General features: G+C 53.4%; 1 protein-coding gene across 2 annotated transcripts; it reads right to left on the bottom strand.

Annotated features, from left to right (window-relative positions):
* Positions 1–3,060: 3,060 nt before the first annotated feature.
* Positions 3,061–11,468, bottom strand: KCND1 (potassium voltage-gated channel subfamily D member 1). Of its 2 annotated transcripts, XM_081794355.1 has the most exons (7): positions 8,614–11,468; positions 6,504–6,666; positions 6,318–6,401; positions 6,128–6,226; positions 5,605–5,855; positions 4,299–4,520; positions 3,061–3,973 (listed from the first exon to the last, which is right to left on the bottom strand). In XM_081794355.1, the coding sequence occupies exons 1-7, from the start codon at positions 9,732–9,734 to the stop codon at positions 3,955–3,957; spliced, it is 1,959 nt and encodes a 652-aa protein (XP_081650481.1). In that variant the 5' UTR covers positions 9,735–11,468; the 3' UTR covers positions 3,061–3,954. The 2 variants fall into 2 exon arrangements, with proteins under 2 accessions (XP_081650481.1, XP_081650482.1); XM_081794356.1 differs by having other exon boundaries at positions 3,061–4,520.
* Positions 11,469–12,297: the final 829 nt, after the last annotated feature.

Raw genomic sequence — 12,297 nt, 5'->3', positions numbered from 1 at the left:
AGCGTCAGTTCCGGTCCCACCCACCTGCAAATCCCTGTCCTGCCGAGAGGCGGGCTCCGCTTCACCCTGGCAACAGGCCGAGTTCTGCGGTAATTGGTTAAGAGAAGCCGTCACTAACGTCGGATTGGCCAACCCCGGGACAGACCTGCATCGTGGGGACCTTGGGTGTTAGGGAAGCAAACACGCCCTCTTTGGCACCACTGCGCTCCCGCCCTCGAGTTGACCTCCCCGCCTCGGTGGCTAGTGCGCAAACGCGGCACAACCTTCCCACCGCACACCGCTCCCCCCAAACAGTTTACCTGGATTGAGCAAAAGTTTAGGAACCAGCACTGTCCACCAGCCAGCGTCTCGCAATGGGGTTGGTAAAATTCCTGGTAAAGAGCGGCTGGAGATCTACAGGCTAATCGTAGCTCTGCTCCTCCTGAGTGATCCCTGACAAGTCATTTAACATCCACCCCATCCTCAATTTAAAAAATTATTTATTTTTTTAGTAGTCTCTGTACCCAAGGTGGAGCTCAAACTCACAACCCTCGAAATCGAGTCGCATGCTCTTCCCACTGAGCCAGCCAGGGCCCCCATCTGCAATTTCTACTTCTCTGTAACATGGCAATGATAATTCCAATTTAGGGATCAAAGATTAATGCTTGTAAAGGGCCTAGTGCTGTGCTTGGCACAGAGTTAAGTGCTCAATAAATTAGTCTGAATGGCAGTGCAACGAAAATGATCCCAGGCTTTGGAGTCAGGAAGACATCAGTTCCAGCCCTCCATGGACTGTTACCAACTGTATGACTTTGAACAAGTCATTGTCTCAAATTTGAGATTACCCATGCAAAACGGGAATGATAATGCCTGCCCAGACTACCTCAGGGAGCAGTTATGGGGTTCAGATAAGCTTATGAGCCGAGAAGTTGTTGCGAGAGGTGATGGCTTGCTGCCAGTCTCAGGAGTCAGGCTGTACAACATGTTGACTGAAAGAGAGATGATCAGAAATCTCTTCTGAGTGCCACCTAACCTTCTTCCTTCAGATGCCGACCTTGGTTCAGTTCTTCCTTCAGGAATAATATTCAGGAATAATCCTGAAGGAATAACTACAAAAATAGTGTTGTGTTTTCTGCTCTGGAGACTTAATGGGAGAGGACTCACGTTTACTGGGCTTATCGTGTTCAGGGCACTGTGCCAAATGCCTGTGCATGTTATCACATTGAATCTTCTCCTGAACCTCTCATGTGACCTATATATCCCATTTCCTACTGGATATTTGTCTAGCACTACACACCTAAACATGAACTTAGGATAATCATTGTAGCTAATCTTCACCAAGTACTTACTATGTGCCTGGCACTGTGTGTGAACAACTTTGATGTTCCTTTTGACAGTGAATGGTGCCCCCATTCAGCCTTTGCCCAAGCCAGAACTTTCGAGTCAACCCTGCCTGCTCCCTTTTCCTCAACTCCCACATGCCTGTCAATCCCAAGTCTTGCCAACTCTACCTCTCAAATCTCTTGACTCTCCAACTGTTACCACCACTACGTGGTCCAAGCCACCATCACCTACCAATACTGCAAAAGCCTCCTCACCGCTCTTCCTCCCACCAGGACTGTTTCTTTAGAATCCACTCTCCACAGCCAGAACCATCCTTCTGAAATGCAAACCTCATGACAACTTTCCTATTTAAAAACCTGCAGAGGTCTCCATTATCCTTAGGATGAAGTCAACAATATGTATCATAACTTCAAAGGCTTTTTGTGAGCTGGCGTGATCTCTTGCTCTCATCACAACCTCACACTCTCCTCCCCAGCTGTACTGAACTCATTTAAGTTCCCCAAGGGCCTTGGGCTTGCTCTCTAACCTCTAGGTCATTGTACATGCTGTTCCCTCTGCCTGAAACGTTTTTATCCTTTTGCCTGGCCAACTCCACCTCATTCTTTGGGTGTTGGCCGGCTTAGGTCCTCCTGCCATCTGCATGCTTCTGCAATCCCATCGATTTTAGTCCTACAACACTACATTGTAATTGCTTAACTATCTGCCTTTCATGCTCACCTCAGGAGATCAGAGATGTCTTCTTTACCCATCTTTGTATCACTAGGGCTAGCATGTGATATGCAGTTAATAAATATTTAGTGGGGGCACCTGGGTGGCTCAGTCCGTTAGCATCCGACTTTGGCTCAGATCATGATCTCACGGTTCACGAGTTCGAGCCTCATGTTGGGCTCTGTGCTGACAGCTCAGAGCCTGGAGCCTGCTTTGGATTCTATGTCTCCCTCTCTCTCTGCCCTTCCCCCACTGGTACTCTGTCTGTCTCTCTCTCAAAAATAAATAAAACATGAAAAAAATTTTTAAATATTTGGTGAATTACTGTATTATGTTATTATACATGTATTATATTTGGTAATTATTATTTCATAGATTAGCAACCTGAGGCAAGAGAAGTTTTAAGTTTTAAGGATTGGAACCCAGGTTAAACCAAATGCGAGGTCTGTCTTAGTGCTCCAGAGTTCAGTCACACACTAGTCTAGTGTACCCAGTAGCCCAGAATGTAGGGGATGTCCACAAGGAAGGGAAACTTACCAAACCGAGAAATACTTTTTTCTTCTTTTTCTTTTTCACTCTTGAGTTCTTTTTCCTTTTATTAAGTGGGCTCTAGGCCCAATGTGGGGCTCGAACCCACGACCCCAAGATAAAGAGACTCATGTTCTACTGGCTGAGCCAGCCAGGTGCTCCCAAGAGATGCTTTTAATTAGGGTTCAATTCAGAGCCGTTTGCTGTCGGGAGGTCTGGGTTTAAGTCTCCTCTAACCTAGCATGTGCTGCTCTGAGTCTCAGTTTCCCCATCTGTGAGTGAGAAAGCTGGAGCAGATGATGTCCTAAGGGCATGTCTCAAGACATCCTGGCCTGCCTTGCTGGATGTAGATTCAACTCTTCAAGCCACTGTCTTTAATTTCTCCTAGATCCCCATTTTCCACAATGTGTCACCAACCACTGACCTCCCATACCTGTGCCCACACCAGTCCTTCTAGTTGAAAGGAATTGAAACCAGAGTACTTTCAACCCCCCAGCCCAACCCAGCCTCCGAACCCACAGAGCCAGGAGGTGCTCATCCTCGTCTCTCCTCTCAGGTTTTATTGACTGATGGAAACTACATCTTTGTCAGCCACCAGCTCCACAGGGACAGTGCTGGGGACAGGGAACCTGAGATGATGCCAGATTTCAGCCCAAGAGCAGACACAGAGTTCCGGAAGGTGACCCAAGAGGGAAAAGAAATAGGAATATGTGAAAAGGCGTTGTGGGGGAGGAGGAGGAAATCAAGAAGTTCCTCCTGCCTCCTACAACTCCCAGAGTTCAGGAACAACCCAGGCCTCAGCCCCTGATGCTTCTGGACTTCTGCCCAAGAACATGGAATCAGCCAATGATCTCCAAATACAGCCCAGCTCTCACTGGCTGCTAGGCTCTTATCTCAGCCAGTCCAGGCTCCAGCCCAACCCAGGAAGGAAACAAACCAGAGAAGAGAGGAGGAGTACTTAGAGGTGGCCCCTCTGATTAGGGCAGATGTAAACGCTGCAGCAAACTGGGCAGAGGCTTTGCATAATGTCACGGCAGCAGCTGCTATTGCTAGAGATTGCTGGGGGCCCAGCGGAGGACGGGGTTGCAGGGACCCATTTCCAGCAGCCAGGAAAGGGGAATGGCATTTGTGCTATCTGTGTGTATTGGGAGAGGCAGCCTGACCCCTGAGCCAAGGCGAGGGCAGGGGGTAGCAGTTCACTGCTGAGGCCACAGCCCATGAAGCCTGTGGTTGCATTCCGAGCTTCAGAATCGGGGAGTTGTTGGGCTTGGTGGAGGGTGGGGACCTCCCCTAGAGGCCAGAACAGAGGTGAAGGTTCTCTTCTCTGAACCCCCAAACCTCCACAGCCCAGCCAGAGAGAAGAGGGGGTCTCACCTCTTCTCATCAGGCCAGAGCTCAGAAGTCAGGTGGGAGCCTGGGACACAAGAAGAGGAGCATGCAGGAGGCCAGCCAGGAGACAGAGGCCAGTCCCAGTGTGCTGGGGCAAGGAGGCCGGGGGCCTGAGGAAGCCCAGCACCTCAGTGCCCACTGGAACAGCTGTCTGGGGTGGGGAAAGTTGCCCCCTTCCCTGGCCACTTCCCCACCAGATGAGCCATTCCATGAAACTCCATTGCATAGTTCTCAGTGGGGGGCAGAAGGGGTCCCCAGGCATGCCCCTCCCCAACTCCCCAAAATATGGCTTTGGAAAGGAGTCCCCAAGAATCGAGAGGGCCCTCTGGATGGGCGGGCCCACTGCTCACAGGGAAGAGATCTTGACAGTCTCCGGGAGGAGGCAAGGGGTACCCAGGCTGGAGTTCCTGAGGGTGCTGCTGGCCCCACCGCCACCACCAGGGGAGGAAGGCTGACTCTCATCTGGGGTGTTGGCAGGAGGGGTAGGGATACTGATAATGGCAGCCACGAAGTCCCGGCTGTCGCAGTTCAGGTCAAGGCAGTCATGGGGCTTGGCATTGAGGCTTGAGCGGCTGTGGATAAGGGTAGGGAGACAGAAGGCTCTTAAAAGGTCATCTTAATACTTGCCACAGTGATCATGACATTTAATGAGCGCTGACTGAAAAGCTGGGACTGTGCTAAATGCTTCGTCTGCATCCTCAATTATGGTGGTGCCCAGTGAGGGCTCTGGGGTCAGATGGTCCTGGGTTCAAATCCTGGTCTCATTTTAGCATCTCTAAACCTCTCTTCTCTTTCTTTCATGTGTAGCACGGGAATAACAGCATTTTCTACCTCATAAGGTCATTGTGGAGATTACATGAGATGGTAAGTGACACAAAGTGCTCAGAGCAGTGCCCGGAACAGAATGAGCACACATTCAAAAATGTTCTCCGTTTCAGTTACTCCTTATGATGCCAAAATTATCACAACAATCCATAGTAAGATCTACACAACCCTGTCCCTGTTCCTTTCTGGTTTTACTTCCTACCACTCTCCCCCTCACTCACTCCACTCCACTCACAGTAGCTTCCTGGCTGCATCTCTAACATGCAGACCCTTTTCGGCCTCAGGGCCTTTGCACAGGCTATTTGCTCTGTCTAGACAGCTCTTCCTCTAGACATCCACATGGCTCCCTCCCTCACCTCCTTCAGGTGTTACCTCAGCAAAGCCTTCCCTGACCACTATTTAAACTGCATCACACCCTCTTCTGTGTTCTCTGTCCCCAATCCCCGATTTATTTTTCTTCTTGGCACTTAACATACTATATCATCTCTGTGTTTCTTTGTTTATTAATTGTCTCATCCCACTAAAATATAAATTCCAGAAGGTCAAGGATTTCTATCTGTTCTCTTCACTGCCTAAAGTGAACTCAACTCCTAAACTCCTGAAGTGAACTCCAAAGTTCCTAAAATTATGCCTGGCATGTAATAGGTGCTCGATAAATGTTTGTTGAAAGAACCAATGAAGAACAAGTTCCAGACAAGATAATCCCAAGCTCCCAGCATACAGGAGTTTGGGTTCGAGCTAGGCTTGCTAGCCCCCAAGTCATGAAACCTCAGAGGCCCTGGTGCAAGGTCTGAGCTTCCCCAGGGGTAGCCAACAGGTGGGGGCGCTTACCTCTGAGGGGCAGGACTCCTCCGCAGCCCTGCCAGTGTGTCCAGCTCCTGCATGCTGCCACGACTGACCGAGGCAGTGGAGTTGGCAAGGCGAATGGCACGGCGCTTGGCCCTGCGGGGACAGCAGGAGGACAGCAGGCTGCCAGGTCCCGCAGGTTGGGAGGACACAGAGGTGCTGCGGCTGGTGCGGCCCCCCAGTGAGTCGGCACCCACGGCCTCGCTGAAGGTCAGCTCATCTGTGAACTCGTGGCACTGTGGGCAGAAGGAAGGCACAGTCACAAGGCACCACACAGGAACTGACCCCACCCCTAGGCCTCTGCTTAGGCCATTCCTTCCTTTCCAGAAGTCACTCTTGATTCCTTTCCCTTGCCCATCCTTCAAGGCTCAGCTGTACCGGGGCCTCTTCCAGGAAGCCCTGTGTGATTTCCACAATTAGTAGTGAGCCTCCCATCCCAGGGTGGGAACTGGCTTGCCCACAGAGAAACTCCCCTCATTCCACCATGCCACCTCTCATTAGGTCTCACCGTTGTCTTCTCCAGACAGTGCAGGAGGTGGTGATGTTGTTGCTCAAAAGCAGAACGGTTCCTGATACACAGCGCCTGTTCGTCCACACTGCTACTGTCCTGGAGTGGACGGAGCAGGGGGATGAGGTCAGGACCCTCTCCTCCTCCCATCACTGCTCACCCCCCAACCCCAATTCAGGCCCCTCCCCACCTCAAGGCCCCCGTTCTGCTTGTACTGCAGGAAGGCATTGGTGGTACCACTCTTTGCCAACCGGATCCTTGCCAAGCGCACCTTCTACAGAGAGAGGAGGAGATAGAGGGTCAGGTGGGTAAACACAAGAGTAGACTGGCTTTGGGTATGGGGAACAGGAGGTACTCAGATGGAAGGGGCAGTTACCTGCTGTGCTCGGCGCTTGTCAGCACGCTGGTTCTGGTGGTAGATGCGGCTAAAGTTGGACACGATGACTGGCACAGGCAGTGCAATGACCAGGACACCACTGAGGGAGCAGATGGATCCGAAAATCTTGCCAGCAATGGTGCTGGGCACCATGTCTCCATAGCTGGGGCCGGGGGAGGTAAGCCAAGGTCAAGAAAAGTGTTCAAGCACCCCTCAGTCTCCCCCTCCGTTCCATCCAGCCTGACGCACTTTGCAACCCTGGCCAGGCACTGAAACTCTCTGAGCCTCAGTTTCTCACTCTGCAAAATGTGGGGAAAGACCTCTGTGGCCACCAGTGGGGGGTGGGGATCAAATGAGAAACTGGCCCTTGGGCCCCTACCATCTGCTGCCCCCATCTGAGCTGCACACCGAACATCTGAGTCAGCTGGAAATCTATTAATACCAAGCAGAGGGGAGAAGGAGGAAGTGACAGGCAGTAAATATAGTCTCCTGGGGAGAAAGTCCCAGCACCACTAGCCAGCTGAGGGGCTCTGAGTCCCGGGAGAAGTGCTCTGTTGTATTTGCTTACATCTGTCTTACCTTCTGTAGGTAGGACCCCTTCTTATCTTCCAGAAAAAAAGTCTTGAAACTGTCCTCATATGAAAAAATAGGGGAGGGGGGAGCCTTGAAACTCCATCCTCCTTGTCTCCATGCCACCTCCTCTCCCATGGAGCTGGAGCAGTGCCAGTCTAACCTACTTGTTTCACAGGGTGGGGGTGGGGGACCAAAGCCCAGGGAGGTTCTGTAATTGACTGGCTCAAGATCACACAGCACACTTTTGTTCTGATCACGGGACCAATTAGATCCCCTCCCCTCTGCGGTCCCAGCCTCTAGGCCTTAGCTCAGTCCATGTCCCTCTTCCCCCCAAGGATGGCTGTTGCTTATTTCTTTGTTTTGACTCATTTAAAAGTCTCTCCAACTTGGCCATTTCTGGTCTGTGATGTGTCATCTCAGACTGTGTCCTCAACTATGAGACGCAGGCAGCTGTCCACCCTCCCGGGGTTGTTGTGAGGGCTCAGTAGGGTAAAAGGCACCCAAATACCCAGTTCCAACCCGCTCTCAGGGCTCAGCATTTGTTTGTCGATCCAATTGTGAACCTCCAACCAGAATTACTTTCTACTCCATACAAACCTCAAATCAATTTTTCTGTACCTCTGTTAAAGCACTGATCAAGCCCAATCCATCCATTCAATAGATATTGAGCAGCAACTGTATACCTAATCCCAGTGATGGAAATTTAGAGGAACATGGTACCTGCCCTAGACAATGTCTTTAAGAAGAACACGAGTTTGGTGATTCTGTGTGATACTTTTACCCCAACTGTTTCCTCTCAGGGATTGGCACTTAAAAAATAATGTCGAAAATACATTGTCCTGGAGAACATCAAAGAATCACAAAGCCACAGGGGTAGTACCCCCATACAGCAGATGATTCTAGAGGTTTGGGAGACATGGGTCCTCAAGATGGGAAAAGGGGGTGATAGAAAGCCAGTACCTATGTATCCTACACCAGAAACTTTCAGAGAACTTTCACAACTGTGATGTCACTGAATCCCCTCTAGATGAAGGGATAATCATGTCTCATTTGACACAGGAGATAACAGGCCCAGAGAAAACAAGGTCAACAAAAAAAGTGCTGCTAAAACAATCCTTGAACCCAAGTCTCCTGACCTGGAAAGTGAAGGCATTGTCAGAGCTGCGAGGGATTTGGAGATTAGTCCAGCTCCCTTCGTTTTGACAGATGAGCAAACTGAAGTGCACATTGAGAAAAAGAAATCATTTATCTAATCTTCCCAATCTTTTTTTTTTTTTGAGAATGAGAGAGAGAGAGAGAGAGAGAGAGAGAGAGTTTATGTGCATGAGCACACAAGTGGGGGAGGGGCAGAGAGGGAGAGAGAGAATCCCAGTGAGGAGCTCCATGTGGGGCTCAAACCCATGAACCATGGGATCATGACCTGAGCTGAAGTCGGACGCTTAACCGACTGAGCCACCCAGGCAGCCCTCTAACCCTAACCTTCAGAAAGGGTGAGTGTAATTGATCGGGCAGCTCCCAACACAGGGTCTGCACTCACCCAAGCGTAGTCATGGTGACAATGGTATACCAGAAGGCCGCAGGGATGCTAGTAAAGTTGGTCTTGTTTGTGCCCTTCTCGGCATAAAACATGACAGTGGCGAAGATGATGATGGCCATGGTAAGGGAAAAGAGGAGAAAGCCCAGCTCAGAGGCACAGCTCTTGAGTGTGTAGCCCAGAATCCTCAAGCCCTGTGAGTGCCTGGAGAACTTGAAGATGCGGAATACCCGGAACACACGCAGGGTGACAAAGGCGCCTGAGACATCCTCGTTCTTGGGCACGAAAAGCCCAATGTAGTAGGGCAAGATGGCCACGACGTCGATAAGGCTCATTACGCTCCGCAGGAAGCGGCAACGGCTGGGGGCGGCGAATAGCCGCAGGAGGTATTCACCCGTGAATATGAGCACACAGGCCGTGTCCATACAGAAAAAGGCCAGTGGGAAGCGGTCGCCACAGGGCTGTTCCCTTGGGGGCCGCCGCGCGGGGCCGCGGCACGGGATGGTCTCGACCACATTGGCGATGACCGACACGGCGATGAAAAAGCCGGTCACATAGTAGAAAACGAGGGCCGCCGTGCTCGTGTGGGGGTTCTCGAAGGCCCGCCAGAGCCGCTGCCGCAAGGAGCTGCCGGCAGGCAGGGCTGGGCCATCCCCGGCCTGCTCAGCTTCCTCGTCCTCCGCCAGGCGCTCGGCGTTCTCCTTCTTGCGGTCCCGGTACTCTTCGAGGCAGCAGTCGCCCACGAGCTCAGGCACCAGACCATAGAAAGCCAGCTCTTCGTCGAAGGCCTGGATGCACTCCTGCCGCGGGCAGTGCAGCCGACCCGTGCGGTAGAAGTTCAGAACATGCCGGAACATGTCGGGGTCGCGATCGAAGAAGTACTCCCCGGAATCAGCATCATAGAAGAATTCCTTTTCTGAACTGCCCAGGAGGGTGTCAGGGTAACGGTCCAGAGTGTTCTTCCAGGTCTCAAAGCGCCGTCCGCTCACGTTCACCACCAGAACCTCATCCCCTCGAGATGCCTTCACCCCGGGCGCAGGAGGCAGGGGCTGCTGGGCCAGGGGCAGCCAGCCCACCGCGGCCGCCCTCGCAAACGGCAGCCACGTGGCCACACCTGCCGCCATCCTGCCGCGCCCCAGGCCCACGGAGACTGGGGGGGGGGGGGGGTGGCCTTTAGGAGAGTGTGGCTGTCTCCAGGATGGTGGGAACTTGGGGAGGCCCTGGGCCACTCGCACAAGCAAACTGGGGGTGTCTACAGAGGCCAAGAGGAACCAGGAGGAGGAACTAGAGAGATGGGCAGGGGCTTGGGGAGCATTTAGAGGGTCTGGGAAGGACCTGGGGGATGTCTTGAGGGAACTACAGAGAAGGGGCTAGGGGGACATGGAGAGTAGCAGAAAAGGGGAGCCTAGAGGGACCAACGAGGATCTCAGGGAGTGTTTAGAAACGCTGAGATGGTTCTAGAGGGGTCAGCAGGTGCTTGTGAGATGTCTGGGGTGTCTAGGAGGGGCAAGAAACGCTGGGGACCTGTCCACACTCTCAAGAGTTCTGAGGGAAAATGGGGCTGGGACCCCTTAGTGGGCTTGGAGAGGGGAATGGTGCATCCAGAGGGCTAGAAATGGGACCAGAGGTGTTTGAAAGAGGCCGAGAGTGGCTGGAACGCGGTTCTGGAGGGACTGAGAAAAGTGAGGTGGGTTGTCCACACCCTCAAGACTTCTGGGGAAAAGATTAGGGGATTGAAGCTCCCTCGTGGATCTAGGAAAGGGGTTGGTGAATGTAAGAGGTGGCTATAGAACCAGGAGGTTGTAAAGAGGCTGAGAGGTGTCTTGGGAGTGGCTAGAGCTGCCAAGAATAGCCTTGGGGGGGGGGGGTGTCTATACTTTACAGGAGTTCTGGGGAAGGAAGGCGAGGTGGCGCCCCCTAGAGGGGCTAGGGAAGGCAATGGGGTATCTAAAGGGGTAGATATGGAGCTAGGTTATCTTTCAGAGACTGAGAGGTGTCTGGGAGAGAGGGGTATGGGGGGTGCTGAGAAAGTCTGGTCTACCCTCTCCAGAGTTCCAGGGGGAGGAAAGGGGCCCGAGGAAGCCCCCTGGTGCTCAGCTGGAAGTTGGGAACAGCCCCAGCGCACCCAGATGGAAAAAGACTAAGAGGAGGGGGGTCCCCCCAAAATGGGTTGGAGAGTGGGATGAGGTGTTGAAAGGGTGTTGGGTGTGTCTCCAGGGAGGGGGGCTGGTGGACCTTGCAGGTGGATGGGGGAGGCCGGGATAAAGCTGCGTCCCACCGTTGGGGGCTGGTCTGGGGAAACCACACCCCGATGGGCTGGCGGTGTGTGCCGGACAGCGGCAGTAGCAGCAGCGGCAGCAGGAGGAGGAAGAGGAGAAGCAGCCACAGCCAGGCCTAGGAGAGGAGAAGGCAGCACAGGCAGGGGGAGGGGGCTGGGTCCCTGGAAGAACAAGGTCCAGCAGAACCCCTGGGGACTATCCCAGGATGGGTTAGGGTGTGGGGGCTGGACCAGGGAAGGACAAGGACAGAGCTGTTGGTGGCCCCCTCCCCCTCCCCAAAGGGCCGTCCTCACCTGTGTCCCCGCTGCAGCAGCGGCAACAGCGGTGGGGCTGGGGGTACCAAACACCGGAGCTCCTACCCACCTCTGCAGAGCTGCCCGAGTTCTCCTCCTGCTCTGGCTCTCTCTCCCCGCCCCTCTGAGCTTGCCGGGAGATGAAGAGAGAGACAGGGAGGGGCCTCGTGGCTCCCAGAGCCCCCTCCCCTAGGACAGCCTGAGAGGGACCCTGGGGAGACTCCGCCTCCTACAAAGCTGGTTGGGCCTCAGTCGCGTCATCTGGAAAATGGGGGTGGCAGGGAGCTTTGCCAGTTCTCCCCACCTCCTTCCTGGACTCCCCCCTCTTCCTGCCCAGCTCCTACCCCCTCTGCCCCCAGGGCCCCCCACCCCCACCCGTCTGAATCAGCAGCACTTAGCAGATCCGATCGATGGGGAGGCGTCTGTTAATGGCCCCAGAGCGGAGTGCCATGGGGAATGATGCAGCGCTGTGTCCCCTCCCTGCCCCCATGCTGTAGAAGGGCTGGAGAAGGGGGTGGATGGAGGGACCGGTGGGGGGCATTTCTCTAGATGGCAAGGCCCCCAAAGCTGCTCCCTGGGGGGGGGGGGGGTGTGTGTGCGTGGGTTAGATCCCAGCTCTGACCAAAGCTATTGCTGTGGGATTGGAGCACCATCCTGTTTTCAGATGTGAAGTGGGGGGTAAGGGGAGTGCAGATGGGACAAGTCAGGTCCCACCCCCATACCAGCTTCTTTCTCAGGCTGGCCCCACGCTGAGGGGCAGTCTCCCTCATCCGTCCATGTCCAGGAGCCTTCTGAATTCATGCCTTCTCCCCTAGAGGACTCTGCTCCTGGATGGCATAGAGCACTGGGTACCAAGCGTACCAGGCATGGATGGGTTCAAACTCCAGCTTTGCTACTGACTTATGTCCTTGAGCAAGTGACTTGCAATGTATCTTCAGTTGTCAGATGTCATGTTACCCCAACTTTATAGTGTCATTGGGAGCATTAGGAGTGACGTGAAAGGGGATGGCACAGGGCAGGGCACACCCAGGGGAGGTCTCCGTTTTAGTAATTAAAGGTGTGGTGGGAGCACCTGGGTGGCTCAGTCAGTAGAGCATCTGACTCTTGGTTTTGGC

This window comes from Panthera onca, chromosome X (assembly GCF_046562875.1).
Source record: "Panthera onca isolate mPanOnc1 chromosome X, mPanOnc1 haplotype 2, whole genome shotgun sequence".
Taxonomy (NCBI): Eukaryota; Metazoa; Chordata; class Mammalia; order Carnivora; family Felidae; genus Panthera; species Panthera onca.
The sequence above is the reverse complement of the archived record's forward strand: the minus strand, read 5'-3'. Positions and strand labels throughout refer to the sequence as shown.